The 23,191-nt window shown below is 45.3% G+C and overlaps 1 protein-coding gene across 1 annotated transcript in view; it reads left to right on the forward strand.

Annotated features, from left to right (window-relative positions):
* Positions 1-22,808, forward strand: part of PPP6R3 (protein phosphatase 6 regulatory subunit 3) — a 126,208-nt gene extending 103,400 nt beyond the window's left edge. The window contains 7 exon segments of the mRNA XM_032641257.1: positions 243-373; positions 4,566-4,687; positions 7,868-8,021; positions 9,408-9,514; positions 10,919-11,069; positions 17,157-17,276; positions 22,299-22,808. Coding sequence (XP_032497148.1) covers positions 243-373; positions 4,566-4,687; positions 7,868-8,021; positions 9,408-9,514; positions 10,919-11,069; positions 17,157-17,276; positions 22,299-22,356 — 843 coding nt within the window. The 3' untranslated portion in view covers positions 22,357-22,808.
* The last annotated feature ends 383 nt before the right edge of the window (positions 22,809-23,191 follow it).

Raw genomic sequence — 23,191 nt, forward strand, 5'->3', positions numbered from 1 at the left:
TGAAAGTGGAGTATATGTAGACAGTCTCAGTTTCTTGTATGCTAGTTTTGAAGCCAGTCTTTTGGGGGAACTTTCTGTTGCTACTTACACAGAGCTGACATTAGATGCTTACATTTTATCTTGGTGTATGTGATAGACACAGTTTTTTTTTAAAGGATATAGAAGAAGATGATTTACATTGGTAACTTTTGCGGAAAATAACTTGATTTTAAAACTGATTTTCTCTCTCTTTTTTTATGTAGGGAAATATTGCCTTGTTTGAAGCATGTTGTAAGGAAAGAATACAGCAGTTTGATGATGGTGGCTCTGATGAGGAAGATATCTGGGAGGAAAAACACATTGCATTTACACCAGAATCCCAAAGACGATCAAGGTGAAAAAAAGTTCGTTATAGTAGTAATAGTATCCAGTGCACAAAGCAAATGATTATTAGGAGACGTACATTGTAACCTCTCCAAACATATATGTTTGACCTAGAGATCAGTGCTTTTGTCATGATCAGAAATGCCCTTGTAAATTGATGTGGGTTGGTGCCACTGCACTTGTCTGCAGTGTGAACAAATCAAGGTAATCTACTTGAAAATGCTCGAAGTGTATAGACATCATTCATGAGATGTTGTGACGCAGCCAGTTCTTATCAGGCAGGGATGCTGAGGGATGTAGTCATCTCGTGCTTTGAGTAAATGTCCCCTTACCAGTAACAAGAGCAGCAGCTGAGTTACGTGTTGTTTCTTACAAAAGACTGAAAGTTTCCCCGGGGGAGGGAAAAGTTGTTTCTAAAAGTTAATTTAACTTGGGGAGACAGAGTCATGTCATTTGATACCCACTGGGTATCAACCCAGTCCTCTCCCCTCTCCCCCTCATTTTAAAATTCACTCTATCCAAAAACCCAGTTACAATGCAGAGCTCGTCACACTGGATAAAAAAATAAGGCCTGGGCTTCCCTGGTGGTGCAGTGGTTGAGAGTCCGCCTGCCGATGCAGGGGACACGGTTCGTGCTCCGGTCCGGGAATATCCCACGTGCCGCGGAGCGGCTGGGCCCGTGAGCCGTGGCCGCTGAGTCTGCGTGTCCGGAGCCTGTGCTCCGCAGCGGGAGAGGTCACAACCGTGAGAGGCCCGCGTACCGCCAAAAAAAAAAAAAGCCTGATTTATGCTGCAGATGGGAAATAAATTATTTAAAAACTTAAATTAAAAAAAACTTTAAACAGGTTAAATTAAAGGTAGAGGGATCTATATTAATATTAAAGTAGATTTCAAAGGAAAGGTCATAAAGGGGTTATTAGAAGGACATAATGCCAGTTGTAAATGTCTACATATCTAATAACAGGGCTTCAAAATAGAGCAAAAACTGATAGAACTGTGAAGAGAAATAGGCATATTCCACAATTCAGATATTTCAGTACACCTCTCCCAGTAAATATATTCAAGTATACATGAAATATTTACCAAGAGAGATCATATTTGGGCCATAAAGCAAGTCTCAGTAAAAAGGTTTCAAGTCATACAAAATACTTGTATGACCCCAATGGAATTAAATTAGAAATCAGTAACAGATCTCTAGAAAATCTCCAAATATGTGGAAACAAATAACACATGAGTTAAAGAAAAAAATCACAGGGGAGGGACTTCCCTGGTGGTCCAGTGGTAAAGAATCTGCTTTACAATGCAGGGGACGCGGGTTCGATCCCTGGTCAGGAAACTAAGATCCCACATGCCACGGGGCAACTAAGCCTGCGCGCCACACCTACTGAGCTCGTTCACCTCAGCTAGAGAGCCTGCCTACCGCAAACTACAGAGCCCATGTGCTCTGGAACCCCACACGCCACAACAACAGAGCCCACGTGCCCTGGAGCCTGCACACCACAACTAGAGAGAAGCCCACATGCTGCAGCAAGAGCCTGCATACCTCAACGAATATCCCATGTGCTGCAACCTAAGACCCAGTGCAGCCAAAAATAAATAAATTAAATAAATGAATAAATAATCAGTCAATCAATCTTAACCCAAAAAGAAACATTTAAAAAATCACAGGGAAGTTGCACAGTACTTTGAATTGAGAGAAAATGAAAATACAGTATATCAGGATTTGGACCTTGCAACTGCAACAGTACTTAAAGGATCATTTTTAGCACTAACTGCTTACATTAAAAAAGAAGAAACAAGTCAAATCAGTGACCTCAACTTCCACCTTAAGAAATGACTAGAAATACAAAACAGAAAAACAGTAGGGAAATCATTGTAATCAATGAGTCATGACTAAAAGTTGTTCCTTGAGAAGATTAATAAAACTGATATACCTCTAGACAGAATGGTCAAGGAAAAAAGAGAAGATACACATTATTAATACGAGGAACAAGAGAGATGACATCACTACAGATTGTACAGATACTAAAAGGGTAATAAGGAATATTAGGAGCAACTCTATGCCAATAAATCTGACAACTTAGATGATCTTTAAAAGGCACAAACTAAAAAAAAAAGGCCACAAACTACCAAATCTCAAGCAAAAAACGATGACCCGAGTTGTCCTGTATCAAAGTTGAATTTTTTAGTATAAACTTCCACATACACACAGAAAAACTCAAGGTCCAGATGGTTTCTCTTTGGTGAATTCTACACAAACATTTCAGGAAGAAATAACACCACTTTGTACAAAAGCTTCCAGAAAATTCAAAAGGAGGGAATAGTACCCATCTCATGCTATGAAGCCACATCATTGTAACTTGATACCAAAAGCTGCATTGCATTACATGGTATGAAGAGAAAAGTGGCCTATTATTCTCATGAACGTAGGTACAGAAACTCCTTTAAAAATTAGAGCAAATAACTGCAACGATACGTCATGACCATGCAAGGTTTATTCCAGCAATGCAGAGTTGGTTTAACATTTGAAAATCATTGAGAAGGCATGTGGCTGAATCCAACATCTATTCCTGATAGGAATTGCTCAGCAAACTGGAGATAGAAGAGAATTTCTTCAACTTGTTTTAAAGCTTCTCCAGTCAACCTACAGTGAGCATCATACTTAATGGTAAAAGACTGAATGATTTCCCCCAAGGTCAGGAACAAACAAGGATATCTGTTCTTACCACTGCTTTTCAATATTGTGCTGGAGGTTCTAGCCAGTGCAGTAAGTCAAGAAAAAGAAATAAATGGTTTCTAGACTGGAAAGGAAAAGGTAAAATTACCTTTGTTCATAGACAATGTTACTATCTATGTAGAAAATGTGTTGTAATCTACGAAAAGACTACCAGAACAATAAAGTGCGTTTAGCAAGATTGCACAATCTTGGATCAATATAATTGTATTTTTACATACTGCAGCCAACCAATTAGAATTAAAATTACTAAACAGTACTATTCACAGCATCAAAATATTAAATATATAGAGTTAATCTGACAAAAGCATGCAAGGCCATACACTGAAAATTATAGAACAGCTGAGAGAAATCAAGACTTGATAAATGTTGAAGAATTGGAAGACTTAATACTGTTAAGATGCAGTTCTCCCCAGATTGATCTAGATTCAGTGCAGTCCAAACAAAATCATAGCAGGTTTTTTTGGTAGCTGTTGACAAGTTGATTTTTAAATTCATATGAAATGCAAAGGACCTAGAATAACCAAAACAACTTTCATTAAGAACAGCATTAGAGTATTAACACTACCTGACTTCAAGGTACAGTAATTAAGAAAGGGAATAGATCAGGGGGACAGAACAGAGAACCCGTAAGTAGACCTGCACACATATGTAGACATCTGATTCATGGTGGAGGTGCAAAAGCAGATCAGTGGAAAAAGGATAGTCTTTGGAAGACATAGTGCTGGAACAGTTGGACATCTATATGTAAAAAAATGAACTTAGTCCATACCTCTTACTGTATATACACATTAACCCAAATGGATCTTAGGCCTAAATGTAAGACATAAAACCAGAAAACTTAATACTGGAAAATCTTTGTGACCTTGGGTTAGGCAAAGATTTCTAAGATACAACACCAAAAGTGCTGTACATGAAAGAAAATTTTGATAAGTTAAACATGATCAAAATTAAACACTTCTGTTCTTCAAAAGACACTTAATATTAAGAGAATGAAAAGACAGAGCGTACGCCCAAGAGAAAACATTTGCAAATCATATATCTGATAAAAGACTTCTGTGTAGAGCATATAAAGAACTCTCGTAACTCTGTAGTAATAAAAAAGACAACCCAATTTTTAAAATAGGCTAAAGATGTGAAAAGAACACTTGAGAAAAGAAGATGAGCACTTGAGAAGAAGCTCAGCATCCTTGGTAATTAGGGAAATACAGATTCACGCCACCAGGGGACACCTCCACGCACCCTCCAAACAATGCAGTTGTTTAGATTATGATCTGTGTCTTCAAGCAAAGCCCAAGTGGGAGAACAGCGGGAGACCCAGAGTAGGATCAGTCTTAACAGAATGACGGGCAGATTGGATCCAGGTGAAGTGCAGTACGATCTTTTCGTTGTTGGAGGACTTTTGAATTCTTTGGATTAGTTGGTGGCCGACAGGCAACATTAAATATTTTGGCCCTTTTTTCCTTAGCTCGGGGAGTACAGACAGTGAGGAAAGTACAGACTCTGAAGAAGAAGATGGAGCAAAACAAGACTTGTTTGAATCCAGTAGCGCCAACACAGAGGATAAAATGGAGGTAGACCTGAATGAACGTAAGTTGCCTTCTTCCGTATCAGCCGCTGTGTGTTGGAGATAGCCTACAGTATCTGAGATGTCTTCTGAAGGAATAGTTAAGTTGAAGCACATGTTGTCATTTGAGTCCCCTTGAAGGTTTAAGTCTCAAGGACCGGGCCTAAGGGAAGGAGCAAGTTACACCTTTGATGGGAGAGCATCTCTTTACGGTTTGGAAACCTTCTGTGTGAGTCTGGCTAGAGGATAGAGCACACTGGTAGGTCCATCCTCTGGCTACAGAGACTGGGTACCAAAGCAAAAGGGGAAAGGCCGTAGATTCTGGAAAGATGAGGAAAGACTGATCTGTAGAATCAGGAGTGCAGTTAAACCAGAGGAAACACCTTAAAGCTCGAACAGTTATTAAATGGGTTCTCCACGGTTTGTTTCTGAACCCTGTAATCCTAAAACTTGTCCAGCTAAGTGCTTATTTATGTTTTGCTGCTTGCTAAGAAGACTTGTGTTAGCTGGCATTATAAAAATACTGTTAACTTCTAAGAGTCCAGACAAATTTTTTTGTGAAAGAGCCATGCGGGTTGCTACTAGGGCTTTCCTCAAGGCTGAAAGGGCTTCCTGTTACCCAGGAAGGCCTTTTATGACTCAGTTCCAGAGGCTGAAACCCAGCTCTGGAGGTCAGGTTCAACCTCCTCGTAACCTCAGAGTTTAGCAGTAATCCAGCAAATCCCATGTGTTACAGACCCGAAAACGGAGAGCCAGAGAGGAAGTACAGATCCTCTGTCCTCTCCTTTTCCAGCTCACCTTCTTCACGAGGACGTGATACCGTTCAAATCAGTGCGCCTTTATCAGGTTCCTCCTGTGTGCCGGGAGCTTAGAACCTATTGACGAAATGGAGAGGTTTACCGTCCAGTGTGATGAGGACGGCGGGCCGGCTCACCCCAGGCACCTGCAGAGACCTCCCAGAGAATGGGATGCATAATAAGGACAAGTAGGGATGAGTCAGTTTGCACAGAAGGCAACTCAAATGAAGGCGCAGAGCTGTTTAATATAGCTCAAGAAAAGGGTGAGGTGGTGGAGGTGAGGCCAGAGGCCAGAGGAGAATTTTATCCTGAAGGCAGTACTCCTCCTCCTGAGGGTTTTACTAAGAATTACAGTATTTGATCTGTTTGGAGATGATCACTGTGGGCAGCAGCGTGAGAGCTGGATTAGAAAGGGCACGCTGGAGACAGGAAAACCAGCAAGAGACTCGCCATTACATGTGAGAAATGGCGAGGGCTGATCAGGACAGGGGCCAGGCAGCAGCGAGAAAGAGACAGGCTGGAGACCCTGATCTTTTAGCTGTAGAATGTGTGTGTGTTCACGTGTATGGTTCAGTGGTGTTGAGGATATTCACATTATTGTGCAGTAGATCCTCTAGAACTTTTCTGTCTTGCAGGGCTGAAGCTGTACCCATTAAGTAACCACTCCCCATTCCCCCTGCCCCAGCCCTTGGCAGCCACCATTCTACCTTCCGTCTCTGTGAATCTGACTCCTCTAGGGACCTCATCTAAGTGGAATCACAGAGTATTTGTCCTTCTGTGACTGGTGTATTTCCCTTATCATGATGCCCTCCAGGGTCATCCATGTTGGAGCATATGGCAGGATTTTCTTCTTTTTTAAGGCTAAATAATATTTCAGAGTCTGTGGTTCTTTGAGGTCACTGGGTGGGTGATAAGTGACATGGAGAGAGACCACACACTTGGTATGACTCACTACCACTGTCATGGTGACGCTGGAGCTGGGTGTGGGGACAGGGAGAGATGGAGGGGGAGCATCCTGGATGAAGGTCCCATTCACCCTTACTCGATGGGGTGCGGCCTTACAGGTCTCAGCCCTCCTGACTCTGCTCCTTGGGAAGGGCTTCCTTCGCACTGACAGGTCCACAGGGGTCGAGGTGGGGCCGGGGAATGGGGGGTGCTCCTCTCCTAGAGCTCTGAGCTGCCTCACCCCCCTGACTTGGAGAGCCTCCGCCATCCCCAGCGATCTCTGTGGCTTCTTTCAGTGGTTTTCGGGACTGTTGAGTTTTTAATGTTAGACTAATTCTAGGGAGCTAATCTGGGAAAGAATATCCCAGAATGATAACAACAACAGGAAAGTCATTTTTGTGTAGCCTAATTTAGTTATGAAGTGGAACTTGGACTTGGATGGAATGAGTCTAGAACTTTGCATAGGGTGGGCAGGCAAAAATGCCTGTCAGATTGACCCTTCTAAGGTTGCAGGTGAGGTTTTCAGACACTGAGTCGCCACCCTGGAAGCTCTGAAGTTCGGCAGTTTGGGTTTTCATGGGGACCTCGTTAAGTGGGCATGATCGATTACGTCATTGATCATTAGTGATTAACTTGACTTCCAGCCCCTCTGCCCTTCCAGAAGGTTGGGGGAAGGGGTGGTGGGCTAGGTCTGAAAGTTCCAACCCTCTCGCCACCTGGTTGCCCCTCGCCGGCCCCCACCCTGCGGCTGTCCAGGAGCCCCCAGCCGCCAGTCATCTCATCAGCACCCGTCTGTCACTTCAGAGGTTCCAAGGGTTTGGGGGGTGGGTGGTCAGAGACCAAACACATATTCCTTATTATGTCACAGGAAGCCTTCCTGTCGTTTGTGCTAACGGTAGTAGACTGCAGGGCGGCCGTGGAAAGCATGAGTGTGGAGCGTGGCCGGGCGTGGACTGGGAAGCATTAAGGTTGTTTCCAGTTTACTGCAGTTGAATAGCCGGCATGCTTTTCTTTAAAAAAAAAATAAACTATTTGTTTTGGAATAATTTTAGATTTACAGAAAGGTTGCAGAGGTTGTCAGGGAGTAGCTGTATACCCTTCACCCATCTTCCTCCCGATGTTAATATAACCTTGGTACATTTGTCAAAATTAAAAAAATGAACATCAACGTGTTCTTTTATGTGTAGCTTTGTATTCTTGTGTGATAATCTCTATTGGAAAAAAATCATAGAGAGGAATTGCCAAGGGATCAAAGGGAACACACAGTTTTATAATAGGGTAGATGTCACCAAACTGCCCTCCAAGTGGCTGTACCATGTCCGCTTCTACCCACGGTGTATTCGAGTGCCCTTGGCCCACAACTGTGGGCTTTTCATCATTGCACATCTGTTTTTGAAAAATACTTGTGTTATAGTAAACTACTGAGGTATTCTCAAAATGAAATCCTTCCCCTCTTTTTAGCGCCCAGCTGGTCAGCCAGCTTTGATGTCCCCATGGAGACAACGCACGGTGCTCCCTTAGACTCTGTGGGCTCTGACGTCTGGAGCACAGAGGAGCCAGTGCCGACTAAGGAGACAGGCTGGGCTTCTTTTTCCGAGTTCGCGTCTTCCCTGAGGTGAGCACGTGCACCAGCTCTCTAAAGCTTTCCACAGGAGAACCGAGGATGCCATGGGTGTTGTTGACACTGTTGGTCACCTTGATTTTCTTCCAAGTTGAATATAGTGCCTTAAACAAGATAGAGCATCAGCAGGGGGAGGGATTGACACAGCTATGAGTTACAAGAAGAACAGTCCTCCTCCTCCTTTCATCCAGGATGAACTGGGAAAGGGGTAGATCATAACAAAGTAGCCTGGGGAGATATGGCCAGCAAGTCATCACAGTGCTGATGAAGGTGTTGGGACAGGCTTGGGAACAAGGTGAAGCCAAAGAATTCCTGGCAGACACCTCAGTGTGGAATGTTACAGAAAAATGCAGACTATATCTTGAATTGAATAGATAATACGAGCTTGTATTTCGCTTGTAGCTGGTCTAGTGCTGTAAATTAAGGGGTGTGACAGGTATGGCTGTCAATCTTGTTAACTGTAATTCTCAGTAACAGCAACCTGTCATTTTGTAGTTTCCTGAATAATATTGTCAGCATTTGAGTATTAACATGGACTTCATGTCTTGTTAGACTTACTTTGATTTGATTACGTTGTTTTATTTCATCTACTGAAAAACAATCAATCTCCAGCACCCCATTTGAAAGACTTCGTTGCTTTCCCCATCCTAACCAGTGATGTTTTTAAACAGTCACTGCTAATGGAAAAGATACGAAGACAAACTGTTATGAACTAGCATGTACCGTTACAGACAAACCAAAGAGGCGACTTTATAGCACCTCTAATAATAGTAGTGAGCCGTTATTCAGAGATAAAAGTGAGATTTATGGAAAATATCTCCAAAATATGATGAATTACTTCACTGACTCTTCCAGTGCAGGACAGTCAGGTTTCCAGCTCTTGCTTTTCTGGTTACTTGAGAATGTTGTTAGAGCACCTTGCTTACCTTTACAAGCCCTTGTGCACAGGCCGTGTTTTCTCACTAAATATCATTAAGAGGGCCAGGCCCTCTAGGCAGTTTGGCTTGAGGTGATAAGGATTTTTGTAAAGTGGCCCTGTAGATACGGTTCATATTGTACAGCGTACGCACTGCTGGGCCAGCCCTGGGAGCCTGGTGATTATGTGACCATGAGGGGCTGGGGGCATTTTGAAACTGTCTAGAAACCTCTGAGAAGTCCCTGTGTGACTGCCCTGCTGATTGAGCAGAATATCGGCCCACCCACACTCATGTGCTACTCCCAGCCGCCGTCTGTGCTCAGATCTGTGTGTCATTCACTGGAGTCTGTAACCAACTGTGTCCCCCAGTGGAACTGCAACTGATGTTCAAAGGTTTTTTGGGAATAATGATAACTGATGTCTGTTTCCCACTGCTAACCTCTGAATTTTCTCTCTTCTAAAAGTACAAAAGACTCTTTAAGGAGCAGTTCTCCAGTGGAAATGGAGACCAGCACGGAGCCAGTGGGCCCGCTGGCGCCCAGTGTGGCTGCGCTGGCAGTGCAGCCGGAAGGTGGGTGCAGAGAGCGCCGGGGCACAGCCTGTGGGCCGCTCCTTTGGTGGTGGTTCACACTATAACTTTATGCTGAGTTTTCTAGATTGGAAAAGTTGTCTTTGTCCACAAAGCAGGTTTTTAAAAAAGTTCAGGGGCTCCAAGGACCCAGGAAAATGAGATGGTGGGTCTGATGTGAGCAGGGCTGTTGAGGAAAAGAAGTTGTGTATGTTTGCCAGAACCACAGCATGTTGATCCTAGAACAGTAAGGGATCTAAGTTACCAGTCATTCGGTTCCCTCAAGACGGGAGAGGAAACAGGCCCAGAAAGGATGAATGGCCTAGCTTACAGCACGCAGGGTGAGTAAAACCAGAACTAGTCATGTGTGCTCCAAACCCATCTTGCACCCAGCTCTTTCGTCCCTTGGAGTTTGCTTTCTTGGTGCATATGTGTATGTCTGGGCACATTTCAGGCTCTGTGGTGGTTTATTTCCTTCCCACCTTTGTGACTAGGTGAAATGGTCAAGGGTATCCAGTGGCTATCTTTTTCAAAACATGCACTTGTTCCTTGCATAGGCCCTGAACTATTTTCAACCTGATGAGGGGCGTGGGAGGTGGGGGGAGAGCACGGAGGTTAGTGAGGGGGCGAGGAGTGGGCGTGGATAGTATGTGGAGGAAACAGAGAAGCCAGTCCTTAGAAAGGAAATGAGGGTACAGGTAGAGGGCACAGGACCCAAGGGGCAGGAAGTTAATAAACCCAGAAATTAGTATTTTGTAAACATTCTATATATAGATGACATAATTTGTCCCTCAGCGGTTCTACAGGTGGTTTCAAATACCCCCATTTTGTGGATAAGAAAACTCAGGCATAGGTTGGTGTCTTTGCCCTGGGCTCTGAGGTGGTAAGTGGTAAGGTGGTAAGGCTGGGTGTGAATTCAGGAAGTCTGACTTCAGAGCCTACACTCATAACCGGTATACCCCATGGCTCCCTCTTATAGAACAAAGAAATAATCCACAGGGAACCACAAAAAGGTAACTTTAAAAAATGAAAAGAATAGGACCCAAGTGTGGGACAAGTGAGAGGAGAAGGATGAATGAGAAGGGTGCATGGATAAACCATGAACTGGGTTCTGGTGGGTTGTGGTTGTAGAATATACGACCACCCGTCCTGCGCTGGGAAACTGGAGAACATGAGGGGCAGGAGAGTTGACTGGGAGAAAGTTGGGTGTGCAGGTAGCTGGGAGACCGGGGGACTCACCGGTCCTACGCTGCGGGGAACCCACGCAGCTTCTCTCCTGTGGGCATCGCTAAGAGGCAGCAACAGGCAGATCATGTCACTTTCCTCCTTCTTCAAGCAGTAGAGGTAACGTTGGGTGGCTGGGTCTGCACAGATGGTTCGTGACGTTCAGCTGTGTGTCCTTTTCAGCGCCAGGCAGTGTGGCCATGGAAGCCAGCTCTGATGGAGAGGAGGATGCAGAAAGTACAGACAAGGTAACTGAGACAGTGATGAATGGCGGCGTGAAGGAAACTCTGAGCCTCACTGTGGACGCCAAGACAGAAACCGCGGTCTTCAAAAGGTAACCAGGGCTACAGCGTGCTGGCAGCTGCAGGTTGTTGGAGGGGCGGGGGAGGCAGAGGGGACAGAGACCGCAGATATTAACAGCTTTAATTTGATTCAAATGTGGGTTCAGACATTAGCCTGACATCTTTCTAATATCTCCGTTAAATTCATCAAATCTTAGCAAAGAGATGGAGTTTGGTTCATTAAATGGTCCTCCCCCCCCCCCGTTTTCTTTAAAGATTATTTATTTACTTATTTATGGCTGCGTTGAGTCTTCATTGAGGCACGCAGGATCTTTCGTTGCGACGTGCGGGCTCCTCTCTAGTTGTGGCGTGTGGTTTTCTCTCTCTAGTTGTGGCACGCGAGCTCTGTGGTTTGTGGCACGCGGGCTCTAGTTGAGGTGCGCGAGCTCAGTAGTTGTGATACACGGGCTTAGTTGCCCCGCAGCATGTGGGATCTTCCCTGACCAGGGATCGAATCCGCGTCCCCTGCATTGTAAGGAGGATTCTTTACCACTGGACCACCAGGGAAGTCCCACCCCTCCCCTTTTAATAGTGTTTAGGAGACTGTAGGTTCAGAACACTGATGGATTCAAAATACGTGAGTATAAAAAACTGACAATTTCTAGCCATGATAGGAATTGCACTGGATACAGGCAGGCTGCAAAGCTTGGACCATCCAAGCCAAAGGTTTGGTACTATACAGATCATTTTCTCCAGACATAATGCAGTCAGCAGAATTCAGTAGCAAAATGATAGCTTTAAAAAAACATATTTGGAAATAGCCTCACTTCTAAACTCATGGATCAACAAGGAATCATAATGAAGATGAAAAACTTAAAACTGAAAGAGTAATGAAAAAGTTCTGTCGAAACCTACAGACTGGGCTTCCCTGGTGGTGCAGTGGTTGAGAGTCCGCCTGCCGATGCAGGGAACACGGTTCGTGCCCCGGTCCGGGAGGATCCCACATGCCGCAGAGCGGCTGGGCCCATGAACCATGGCCGCTGAGCCTGCGCGTCCGGAGCCTGTGCTCCGCAACGGGAGAGGCCACAACAGTGAGAGGCCCGCGTACCGCAAAACAGAAACAAAACAAAAAAAACCTACAGACTGCAACTAAACCAGTGCCTAGAGCTCTGGTCTCCATCTTACACAGACCCTTTCAGATCACGAGAAGTAATGCTTCCCAACTCATGAAGTCAAGCAAAGCATGAAAGAAAAAATAGTTGTAGGCTAATTTCATGTGTGGGTCTATATGTGGAGCACTTTAAAGTTAAAAGCTAGCAAACCAAATCCAGCAGTGTGTTTTCAAGTCATGACCAAGGATGTATTGCATGAATGTAAGGGTGTTCTAACATTGTAAAGATTATTGAAGGTAATTCACAGATAAAAGGAGACAAACCCTTTGCACCTTCAGTAGACAGAAAAGCATTTGAGAAAAATGAAAGTTGTTTGTGACTATTTAGCAACCTAGGAATAGAAAATAGCTACTGATAAAAGTGTCTACTGAAAGTCTACAGCAGACTTTATTCTTAACGGTGAAGCATTATTTTGAAGAAATAGTCCCTTCAAAGACATGACCCAGACAGCGAACCCTGCAGTGACTGCTTCCCTTCAGCACTGTGCTGCTGGTCTTAGCACATGCAGCATAAATAAAAACAGATTTGAAAGAGATAAAATGGTTACTGTTTGTTTGTAGGTTATGATTTTCTACATAAAAAATTCCAGTGGAATCTGTAGGTAAATATTAGAATTATGAGGAAAGTTTAACAAGTTTACTGGATGAACCCACAAATCAATTGCACCTTATAAGCCAACACAAGATGTCTTAGATGTGTCCCTCCCCCTTTTTAAATGAAAAGTTACACGCTGTCTATAACTAAGACTGAAAAAAAAAACAAAGGCCTAAATAAATAGGGAGATATACCATGTTTGCTAATGGGACGATATCTTTGGCATTTCTTAACAAATTAATCTATAAAATGAACGTATTTCTCATCAAACTCCCAATGGAGTTTTTATGAAAGGGAGAAGCAGATTGTGAGAGTCCCAGAGAAGATCAAGGGGAGCCAAGAATAGCCAAGATCATGTTAAAGAGGGTAAAGTGAGGGGGCTTCACGGTATTAGGCAGCAAGACTCACTGTTACTGAGATGATGCGTGTGACCTAGGCACAGAGTTGTACCAACAGACAGACCCCCACACTTACGTGTTAGGGTGACATAAGCTGGTGAGGAAGGAAGGGACTAATAAATAGTGATTATCCAATGTTGGAGAAAAATAAAATTAAATCTCTCTCTCAATGAGCGTAAGTATGAAAGGCAAAAGTACAACTTTCAGAAGACAGCATAAGAGAGTATCTTACAGCTCTATGGTAAAGGGTTTCTTAACCATAAAAAAGCCAAACCATAAGGGGAAAGATTAATAAATTTGACTTTATTTAATTTCAAGTATTCCAAAAGACACAATAAAATGAAAAGACAAGCCGTAACCAGCAAAGAAACATGCAGTAGCAGGATATAGGAAGAACCTAATATCAAAGGAGGAGACACAATCTAATAATAACTCTTTTAAGTTGACAAAGAGTACAAACAAGCCCATTATTGGTGGAGGAAAACAAGGAGCAGACTAACGGGTCAGCCTCAGCCTCGCGTCAGTGACATCAATGATTCAGTGCTATTCCGTGCATTTTTGTTTGTTTGTTTGTTTGTTGTTTTGGCTGTGCCATGAGGCATGTGGGATCTTAGTTCCCCAAATAGGGATGGAACCCATGCCCCCTGCAGTGGGAGCGCAGTCTTAACCACAGGAACGCCAGGGAAGTCCCTCCGTGCGTGTTAATCTATTAATTCCTATCTAAATTGTTACAGAAAATAGAAAAAGTACAAAAGCTGCCTTTATCTTTTTATGAGGCAGTGAAATCTTAATTCCAAAACAAATAAGGATAATTACGGAAAATGATCAGCTTATGTCACTTGCAAGCAAATTAAATGCAAACATCCTATATAAAATATTTGCTAACTGAACCCGACAGTATACTAAAAATAGTTCATAATGATCAGTTAGAGTTTATCCCTGGACTGCAAGGATGGTTCAGCAGCAAGAAATCTGTCAGTGTAATTCACTGCATATTAACAGAGTGAAAGAAGGTCATTTGATGTTTTTGATGAAGCTGTTGAAAAAAGCTATATATGATTAAAACACTGAGCAAATCAGGAAGAGAAATGAATTTCCTTAACTTGGTAAAAGCTAAATACCAAAACACTACACCAAAAAGTATACTTAATGAAGAAATTTTAGTTGCATTAACTTTCATGGAAGGAGCAAATAGGGATGCCCATTGTCACTGCCACTGTATAGGCAGTCCTGGGGAGTGTTAAGAAGAAAGGAAAAAGAAATAGAGGTATAGGTAAAGATGAGATGGGAAGTGATGAAACTGATTATTTGCAGGTGATAATGATCAACTACAACTAGGTCAGTAGCAGGCTTGTAAGATTTCAGCAAAGCTGCCAGGTAAGAGCAATTTTAAAAATCAGTAGCCTTTCTCTACATCAGTAATAAGCAACTAGGTTGTATATAGAATAAAAAGGAAAGTGCCAGTCACAAAATACATCCAACTATAAATTATTTAGGAATTATCTTAACCCAGATATCTATAGAGAAAACTCGAAAGTGCTAATAAAAGAAGCCACAGAAGAAGATCTGGACAAGTGAAGGCCATCACGAGATGGGACAGCTCAGTGCTGCAGAGACACCCACCATCACCAAATTAATCTGTAAGTTTAGTGCAGTCCCAGTCACAATTTCAGTTGGATTTTTAAGACACTTGAGAAGCATATTCTAAAATTCATGTGGAATAAAAAGTTTCCCAAATTGCTTAGAGAGCCATAGAAAGAAAGGTTAAATAAGAGACTTACCCTGGCAGTACTGGTCATGCTGCAAAGTCAAAATACTGAAAACAGTGTAATATTAGCACACAGATAGTTAAAGGGGCCACTGTGGTGAGAGAGAGCTCAGTCCCAAGGCGGATGGCGTAGCAGGTGATGGAGGTGGGCTCACTCTAAGGGAACCAGTGAAGCCTGAGCACGAAGGGTGAGAGCACACGTGCAGCGCCTCCTGTGTGCCCGGCGCTGTGCCAGATGTTTTTCACGTGTTAACTCGTTTCTTTCTTTCAAGGACCCTATAAGTACCATGGCTATCCTCCCACTTTCCAGATGACGAAAACGATATACTGGAGTTAAGTGATGTGGCCAGAGTCTCATGGTAGTTAGAAGAAAATGCAGTGTATCCTGACCTGTGGACAGAAAAGGACTTCTTTTTCAAAACAAAACAAAGCAACCTCCCCAAAAAAAAAAAAGCAACCTCCAAAAGCATAAACCTCATGCAAAGAATAGAGTTGGATTACATCAAATTTAAGAATTTCTGGCTAATAAAATATTGTAGACAAAATGAAGAGGCAGATGGCAAATTGAGGGGGAGAAAGCTTACAGCTGTAAATCAGTCAGAAATTAACATTTAATATTCAAACCAGTAAGGAAAAGATGTAGAAAACCCAAATCAGAAAATGGGCAAAAAATATCATTAGGCAGTATACAGACAAGGAAACCCAAAGGGGCAAAACTAAGAAGAGATACTCAAAACTCATTCATATCAGGCACCTCTTACTAGACTGGCAGGAATTGGAAGGGTGGGAAATGCTGAGTATTGGTGGGGCTCTGGGGCTACAGGAGCCCTGTCGCCCTGCTGGTGGGCATGCTGGCTGGAAGGATGACCAGCATTTTCCACTCCTGGGTGTAGAGCCCCAAGAAGTGTCCCAGCGGGTCCACCGGGGCCCCAGCAGGCAGTGGCAGCGTTGCAGCCCCGTGCACAGAGGCACCGGTCGCTGTGAGAACGCGGTAGAACGGGAGGTGTGCACCGTGGGATGCTGTGCTACAGGCAGCAGGAAAAGATGGCCCTCCAGACTGTGCTGGTACAGAGATAAATGCAGGGAGGTGTGCGGTTCCAGGCCAGTGATGTGTCTCAGAATACACGCACAAGAATGAAAGTAACATGTATTGAACACATCAGGATAGTTGCTTTGGTGGGCAGGGAGTGGAGAATGGGGATAAATTAGGAAGAGTAATGAGCTAGACTTCCATTCACTTTCCTCCTTGTAAGTTGCCAGACCCGTGTGAAAGCCACCGAGAAGTCATCCTAAAGTGAGTTTCTTCCTAAGCAAATCTGAGACAGGACCCACACTGAGAACGATGGACTGTCCCGGAGGGGACCTTCAGCTGCCCTTAAGCTCAATTCAGTGCCGTCTGGAATTGTGTCAGAGTGGGATGCCAGACACGAGATTGTGTCAGAGTGGGATGCCAGACACGAGATAGGCAGAAGTCTAAATGCCCCGCCCACAGACAGTTGACAGGCATTTGCTCCTTGTCTTTCTCTGCAAGAGCTGTATCTAAGGGGAAAATCATCCTTTCATGTTTTGTTTCCCCAATCCTCTCTGTGACCCCTCGGGACCGGTTTTTACCTTTCTGGCCACTGTTCCTGGCTCTCTTTCCCTCATGGTTTGTCCTTCTCACGCAGTCAGAGGACCTGGCTCAGGCTGCGTGGCTCACGCGACATCAGCCAGCAAGCTGGTGGGGGATTGGCCCTGAAGGCAGAAATCTTGAACTAAAGACTCATTCCTTCAAACAGGTTCCTTTGACACCTTCACCGAGTCTGCAGTTCTGCTTATGTGCAGTCGTCGACATATTATTCCCCCAAATACCTCATTTATAGGAGTATTCTGAAACTCTTGTACATTTCTTTTTCTGTTTTGCACACTTGGCTTCAGAGTGTTGAAATCCTACCGGTATGTACAGTGATGGGGGACCATTCTTTACCAGACACCAGCTGCATTACATGGTCCCTCTTTCGGCTCCCAGTTGTGTGTGATCCTCCCCTTCCATGGTTTCCCAGTCGTGTCTGTGGTCCCTGTGATACCCCCCGCCCACCAGCATGCTCAGCCCCGGGGCTTGGATCCATGGCCGCCATGACTTCCAGAGCCAAGTGCATGCGCCCTCCTCCTCCACCCGGTGCTGCCGCGTCGAGCGTCTAACGCTGCCTGTCGTCCTCTTTACTGCAGTGAGGAAGGAAAACTGTCTACCTCTCAAGATGCTGCTTGTAAAGATGTGGCGGAGAGCCTGGAGACGGCAGAGGGGAAGTCTGCAGCCCCCCGGCCCCCCAGCAGCAGCCCAGAGCAGAGGTAACCACCTGCTTCCGGCCGTCCTGCCTGGGCCCTGCTCTGGCTTTGTCTCCTGGGAGCTGGGAGGGAAGCTGGTATGGCGGTGGGGGGTCGTTACGTTGTCCTCAGGTGTGCAGTGACTTGCACAGAAGCTTTTTCTCAGTTCCGTATGGTAATCAGGGTGACTGAGCTGAGAACGTAGACGTAACAGTTATCTCCTACTGCAGAAGCTGAAAACTAACCGGTTTTTGGAGATTCAGTAACATCACTGGCTCTGTGAGAAATTATTTGGGCTGGAAGGGTCTCTCATGCTGGCATATCCCCACCCCCACCCCCCTTTTTTTTTTTCTTGATGAGGCACCAGGTTGAGGCTGATACTGAGCCCTTCCAGGATTGGGTTCCCTCAGTGCCGTAGTCACCCAGCTGCCAGGCACACACAAGCTGCTCCCTAGTGCCCGGTTCCCACAGATGTGTCCCCTTGACACACGGGAGGGCTTTCCTGGAGACCCTTTCATGTGTGTGGCTAAATACTCTCCACTCTCAGATGAGTCCCTCTTTGGTTTTGTTTTGCAAAATATTTATCTTGTCCGGATGAAGTGTGAAAATCCCACCACCAGTGCCAAGGGATTTGAAATGTGACGTTATCTGTCTAGTCACTTTTTTTTTTTTTTTTATGGTACGCAGGCCTCTCACTGTTGTGGCCTCTCCCATCGCGGAGCACAGGCTCCGGATGCGCAGGCTCAGTGGCCATGGCTCACGGGCCCAGCCGCTCCGTGGCACGTGGGATCTTCCCTGGACGGGGCTGAAACCCGTGTCCCCTGCATCGGCAGGCGGACTATTCAACCACTTGCGCCACCAGAGGAAGCCCCTTTAGTCACCTTTTGCTTAGACTGAGCCGTGGCCTGGAGGGACAGGCCCAGCCAGAGCCCCAGCCCGCAAGGGCCACCCTGGGCTGATGTGCAGCCCCACAGGCAGGGCGAGGGCGGCCTTCCTGTTGCTCCAGAGCTTGTGTGGGAAGTTCAGGACTTGCCCTTGGACCACAGGGACCTTCGCTCAGTGCTACGCAGACTGAACTGTTTTAATTGAAATATATCCAAGTTTGTATATTCCTTCCATAAGGAATAAAGTAACTTTTAAAGCCATTTCCAAGAAGTACTTGCCCTCTCACCTGGTGCCCGCCAAATCTAGGCATTTTAGGGGCAGTGTAAACCAGTGGGAACCAGCAGGGGGCACTCTCTGTTCACTGGTCAGTAAACCTGTATGTTCATAGTGTAGGAAACCCTGCTTTTGTTTTCTCTCATGGAAATTACAGCTGGGGATGAGGGGTTTGCTTTTGTAATTAAAAACTTGTGTGTGTGTATAAAACTATTAATTATAAGAACTACTTGTGCGTGCTGGCTCTAGTGGCATGCTTTGGGAGGAGGAGACGGGATGGCACTCCGGCTGCAGGGGGCCAGCCCCAGCTGTGCATCTAAGGTTTGGGCAAGTCACTTTTTGCCTAGGGTCTTTGGTATGTTTTCTCAAAGGTCCTCTGTAGGTGTAATAACCTAAGGCAGTCATTGTCACCTCCCTAGTGTCTCCCTGTAAATTTCCTTATATGGAGAAACTGCCTGAAGATATCTAACCTGTCCCACTTTGGAGTGCGTTTGCTCCTGGAGTGTGTTCTTGGTTTCTCTGACATGAGTGATACAGCCAGCCTGTGGGATCGGTTACTGGCTCTGGAGTCGCAGAAGTGGTTTGCCTCGGGGGACCCACTTGCTCTTCGTGCAGAGACACATCTGGGATGTGGAGCCCTGCCTCTCCCAATCTGCAGGACTCAGGCAGTGGAGGAGAAAGGTGGGGAGAGCCAGTGGGAGAAGAGGGCGCATCACTTGGCTGCCTGTCCTTCCTCCATCCAACACACACATGAGTGCAGCAGCCACCGGTTTAGGCCTGGTGATAAAACAGTAGCAAAACAGACCCCGCAGATAATATATAGGGACATGAAGCCTAAATAAAGCTGGATGAAGGAATAGGAGTCCCACTTCAGGTAGGGCAGTCGGGGCATCTGAGCTGCTGTTTTGGCGGGGACAGAGGTAGGTTTTCTGATGTGTCACATTTGCATTCTAAAAGCAATTTACGGCACTGTTGACAATGAAGATAGCCATTTGGGAATTTCTGTATGCAGTCTTACCGAGATGGTTCCTGTCACAACCAAATATTAATTTTGAGGTTGACAGATGTGCACTATTGCACGTAGAGCTTTTCATTGCCACAGAATTTTATTTTTCAGTATTAAGTATGTATGGTATCTGTGCCAGCAGTGTGCAAGCAGGTACCTTGCATACGTTGTATACTTATCTCTTTACGGGGGCGGGGGTTATTGTCCCCCTTTTACAGGGGGAGAAAACTGAGCTGAGAGAGGTTAAGACACAGCTTGTAAGTGGCGAAGGCAGGGCATGTGCCCGGCTGCGTCTGGTTCCAGAATGCTGGTGCCTGTGTCTCTGTGATACACTGAGACACCATGGAATGTAGGTAGAGTCTGCTGTGTGAGTGGAGCTAACTTCGCGGGTCTCTGTTAGGATTAGCAGGGGTCTGAAGCACTGTAAAGTTGGAGTGCCGGTTCAAGAGTGCTTGTGCTTCCCAGTTTCAGCTCTAAACATCTTTTCCCAAGTCTCGTTCATGAGACGTAGGTCACACTGTAGTTCGGCAGGAAGGTCCTGGGTACCCTGTCACCACTTTGTTCCTTTCATATCCCCCTCTCCCCCCACCCTGCCCCACACAGCATCACCCCTGATGTTTGCTTCGGGAGGAGCACGTGTTAAAGCGCACAACCTTTGTTCTCAAAGTTGGTCCTTTTACAAACGTTTGTCGTTCCCCGCCCCCAGCCCCCAGTAGCAAAATTCCTATTTTTATCAAGGAAATTTTATATGGATTGCCAATATAAGAACAGAGAACGAGGTGTTTTTGAAGAGGAGGGTTGAGCAAATAGCTCCTGAAGGTTCGGGGACCACTGACCAGTCTGTCCCTGTGCTTCTGAGAGGCTGAGGCGTGGTGGGTCTCACGGAGCCCCTGCTCCTCTGCAGCCCTTGCTAAGTGCTTAGTTCACCGGAGCTGAAGCTTAGAGCTGTTCAGTTAGATTTTCTGGAGCTTTAGGAAAATGTACTTAAGAAGCATTTCATGAAGTAACCGCTGAGTGCAGGGCTTGTGCTAGGCACTGCGTAGACAATATTCAAATAAACGCTCCCCACCCTCGGGGAGCTACACGGAGTTGGTCTCACCCCGCAGGACTGAGCAGTCGAGCATTGCCGGGCGATGCGGCGGTTAACGGTCCCCGTATGGATGAGCGAGCTCCGCTTGCCGCTGCTGCTGCTGCTGGACGGCGGGACCGCAGGCTAGCCACCGTGCGGGGGTCCGGGGCTGCGTCGGGAGCCCGCCGAGCCACCGCTGCTGCACTCACTCTGCAAGGGATCAGGACCAGCAACCTTTATATTCTTAGAGTCTAAGACGTTGTACAGAGAGACCCAGAAGCGTACAAATATTGCACATTGACAAATACCAAGAATTTTTGCGTATGTTTATATTGTATTGTTCTAAATAATGGGTAGCCTGTGAAATAAGATCCTTGCCACCCATGTAATAATAGTAGTAATACTATAGTTAAAATGGCTGTAAGAATAGTTTTATAAAAGTGAACACACAGATCTATTGTATTTGAAACATAACTATTTGACAGTTATTAGTGTGACCAAAGTATTAGGCAGTTTTCATACATTTTTCACCTTGTACAAAGTTTCTGAATTCATTTTTCCTTCCAGGTTGGCGAGGAGTTATAGGATTGAGATGCCCTCTAAGTGTTATTTTGGTTGTTCTAACTTACAAAAGTGATTTTGAATAAGAAATACTTGGTGTTCTTTTTATAACCAGTTTTTGATTGGTAACTGTTTTTCTGTATTGTTTAAAGCGGATCAAAAATGTAAGTCTATTGGTAGAGATTAAGTATTTATTGCTACAACTTAGTTGATAAATTGATGTTATTGTAAAGGCCATACGTTCTGTTAAAGTCTTGTTTGCTTTGAACTGATTGTCCCCTCCGGGTGAAACACTAGAATATTCGGAGTGTACCTGGCCTGTGGTTTGGGGGTTTTTTTGTTTTTGTTTTTTGTTTTGTTTTGGTTGTTCATCTGCCTTTTAACCCATTCACCAAAATTTACCTTGTTAACAAGCAACACCAATGAACGTTTCAGAGCAATCTGCGTATCTCACATACCTAAATCATACAATCTGCGTATCTCACATACCTAAATCGTATTAGGCAAGTCCGTGGGGAAATGCTCGTGCTGCTAATGGAATTAGAGTGCGTTCATTTTACAGGCTAGTGTTTTTAAACTAGAAATCAAAATCCGGCACCTGAGCATGTTAATTGTTTTACTGTACCTTGTGAGGTTTTCACTCGTAAATTCTAAACCAGTGTATTTTTTTTTAAGAACTGGTTTGTGTACATATATAGTGATTATGGATACTAATTCAGTGTAATTTATAATTTTCTATGTCAGTATAAAAATACATCACAGCCTTCTCAAGCAGCTGAAGCAATATATCGTATATTGCCGTACTGTCTGGTGAAAGGGTTAAACTACTTCACCTCCTGCACTTTTAGATGCAAATCAGTTTTTCATTTCTGTAATAGAAAATTATTCACGTATTTTTACATCATTTGTTTTTCCTGACCAGTATTTAAAACCAAAAGGATATTCTGAAAAATGGCCAACGATTTTTTTTAGAAGTAGCATCCCAAGCAGCGTGCCTAAACGTTACATTGCGTGTGGAAATAAAACATCAAGTGTCTAATGCCTTATTTCTGATTTACTTTTCCATTGTAAATGGTGTGGAAACCTTTCATGAGGTTTCCCGAGGCAGACCTAGCCCTCAAGGACAGTGGAGTCGGCAGTGCCCCTGGGACAGACGGCAGGGCTGCTGTGCCTGGCCTTTGCGCGCCTCCTCAGGGACCCTTTCTGTTGGGAGCTCCTCTCAGAAGACACTGTCCTCGGGTGCTCTCCCCAGGACTCTAGCACTGCCAGAGGACAGGGCGCCCTTCGCTTGTCTCAAGGATGCTGACTGATGCGGCCCGGACCTCGGGGACTGTGGAAGGACGGCACGCTCTTGTCTCGCCTGGTGGAGAGCTTTGTGGGCACCGACCTGGCTCCAGGGGTGCACGCGCTGCCCCTGTACCGTCTGGATTTGCTTGGCTTCTCCATCCCACCCAAGGTAAACACGGTGTCTTACTTCATCCCACCCACTGCTGATGAAAGGGCACTCAGGGTTTCTCCTTGGGGTGGTGTTTTGTTCTGCTCGACTCGCGTGGCAGGGAGGGGGCACGGGTGGGCAGCACAAAGGCTGTTGGGGGTGGGAGGGTGTCAGCCCCGGGGGCAGGAGCGAGCACAAGCTCACTGAGTTTCTACTTTCATTTCTGTGGGTTGGCCATACTGAATGCGAGACTAACAGATGTCTACTACACCATACCTGTATTAAAAAAACAACAACAAAATAAAGCCTGATTCTTTGTTTCTAGAAGTCTTCTCTTGTACCTTGCTTGGGCTTTAATAACTAGACAGGGTGTGGGGCCTTAATGAGAGAACCACCATTGGTTTTTGACGGGTCAGGCTTCCTGACACCAGCTCTCGTGCTGCATGCACCAGATCCTGCGCCGGGGAGGCCGGGCAGCTGCACCCAGGAAAGAGCCTGCTGTCCGCGGGCTCGGGGGCTTGTCCTGCCCAAATGGCAGGAGCAGCCAGAGCCCGACGCGCAGGGGCTCCGTGCACTTTGTTCGGGGGATCTGCTGCGAGCTTGTGCTGTGTCTGTCCTCCGTGTATAACACCTCCCAAGCCTGGGGTTTTGGCATCCGGCCCCAGGAGGTAGCTTTGGAGGCAGAATTTCTCAGGTGTTCCATAGTGGTG

The sequence above is a fragment of the Phocoena sinus genome, chromosome 8 (assembly GCF_008692025.1).
Source record: "Phocoena sinus isolate mPhoSin1 chromosome 8, mPhoSin1.pri, whole genome shotgun sequence".
NCBI lineage: Eukaryota > Metazoa > Chordata > Mammalia > Artiodactyla > Phocoenidae > Phocoena > Phocoena sinus.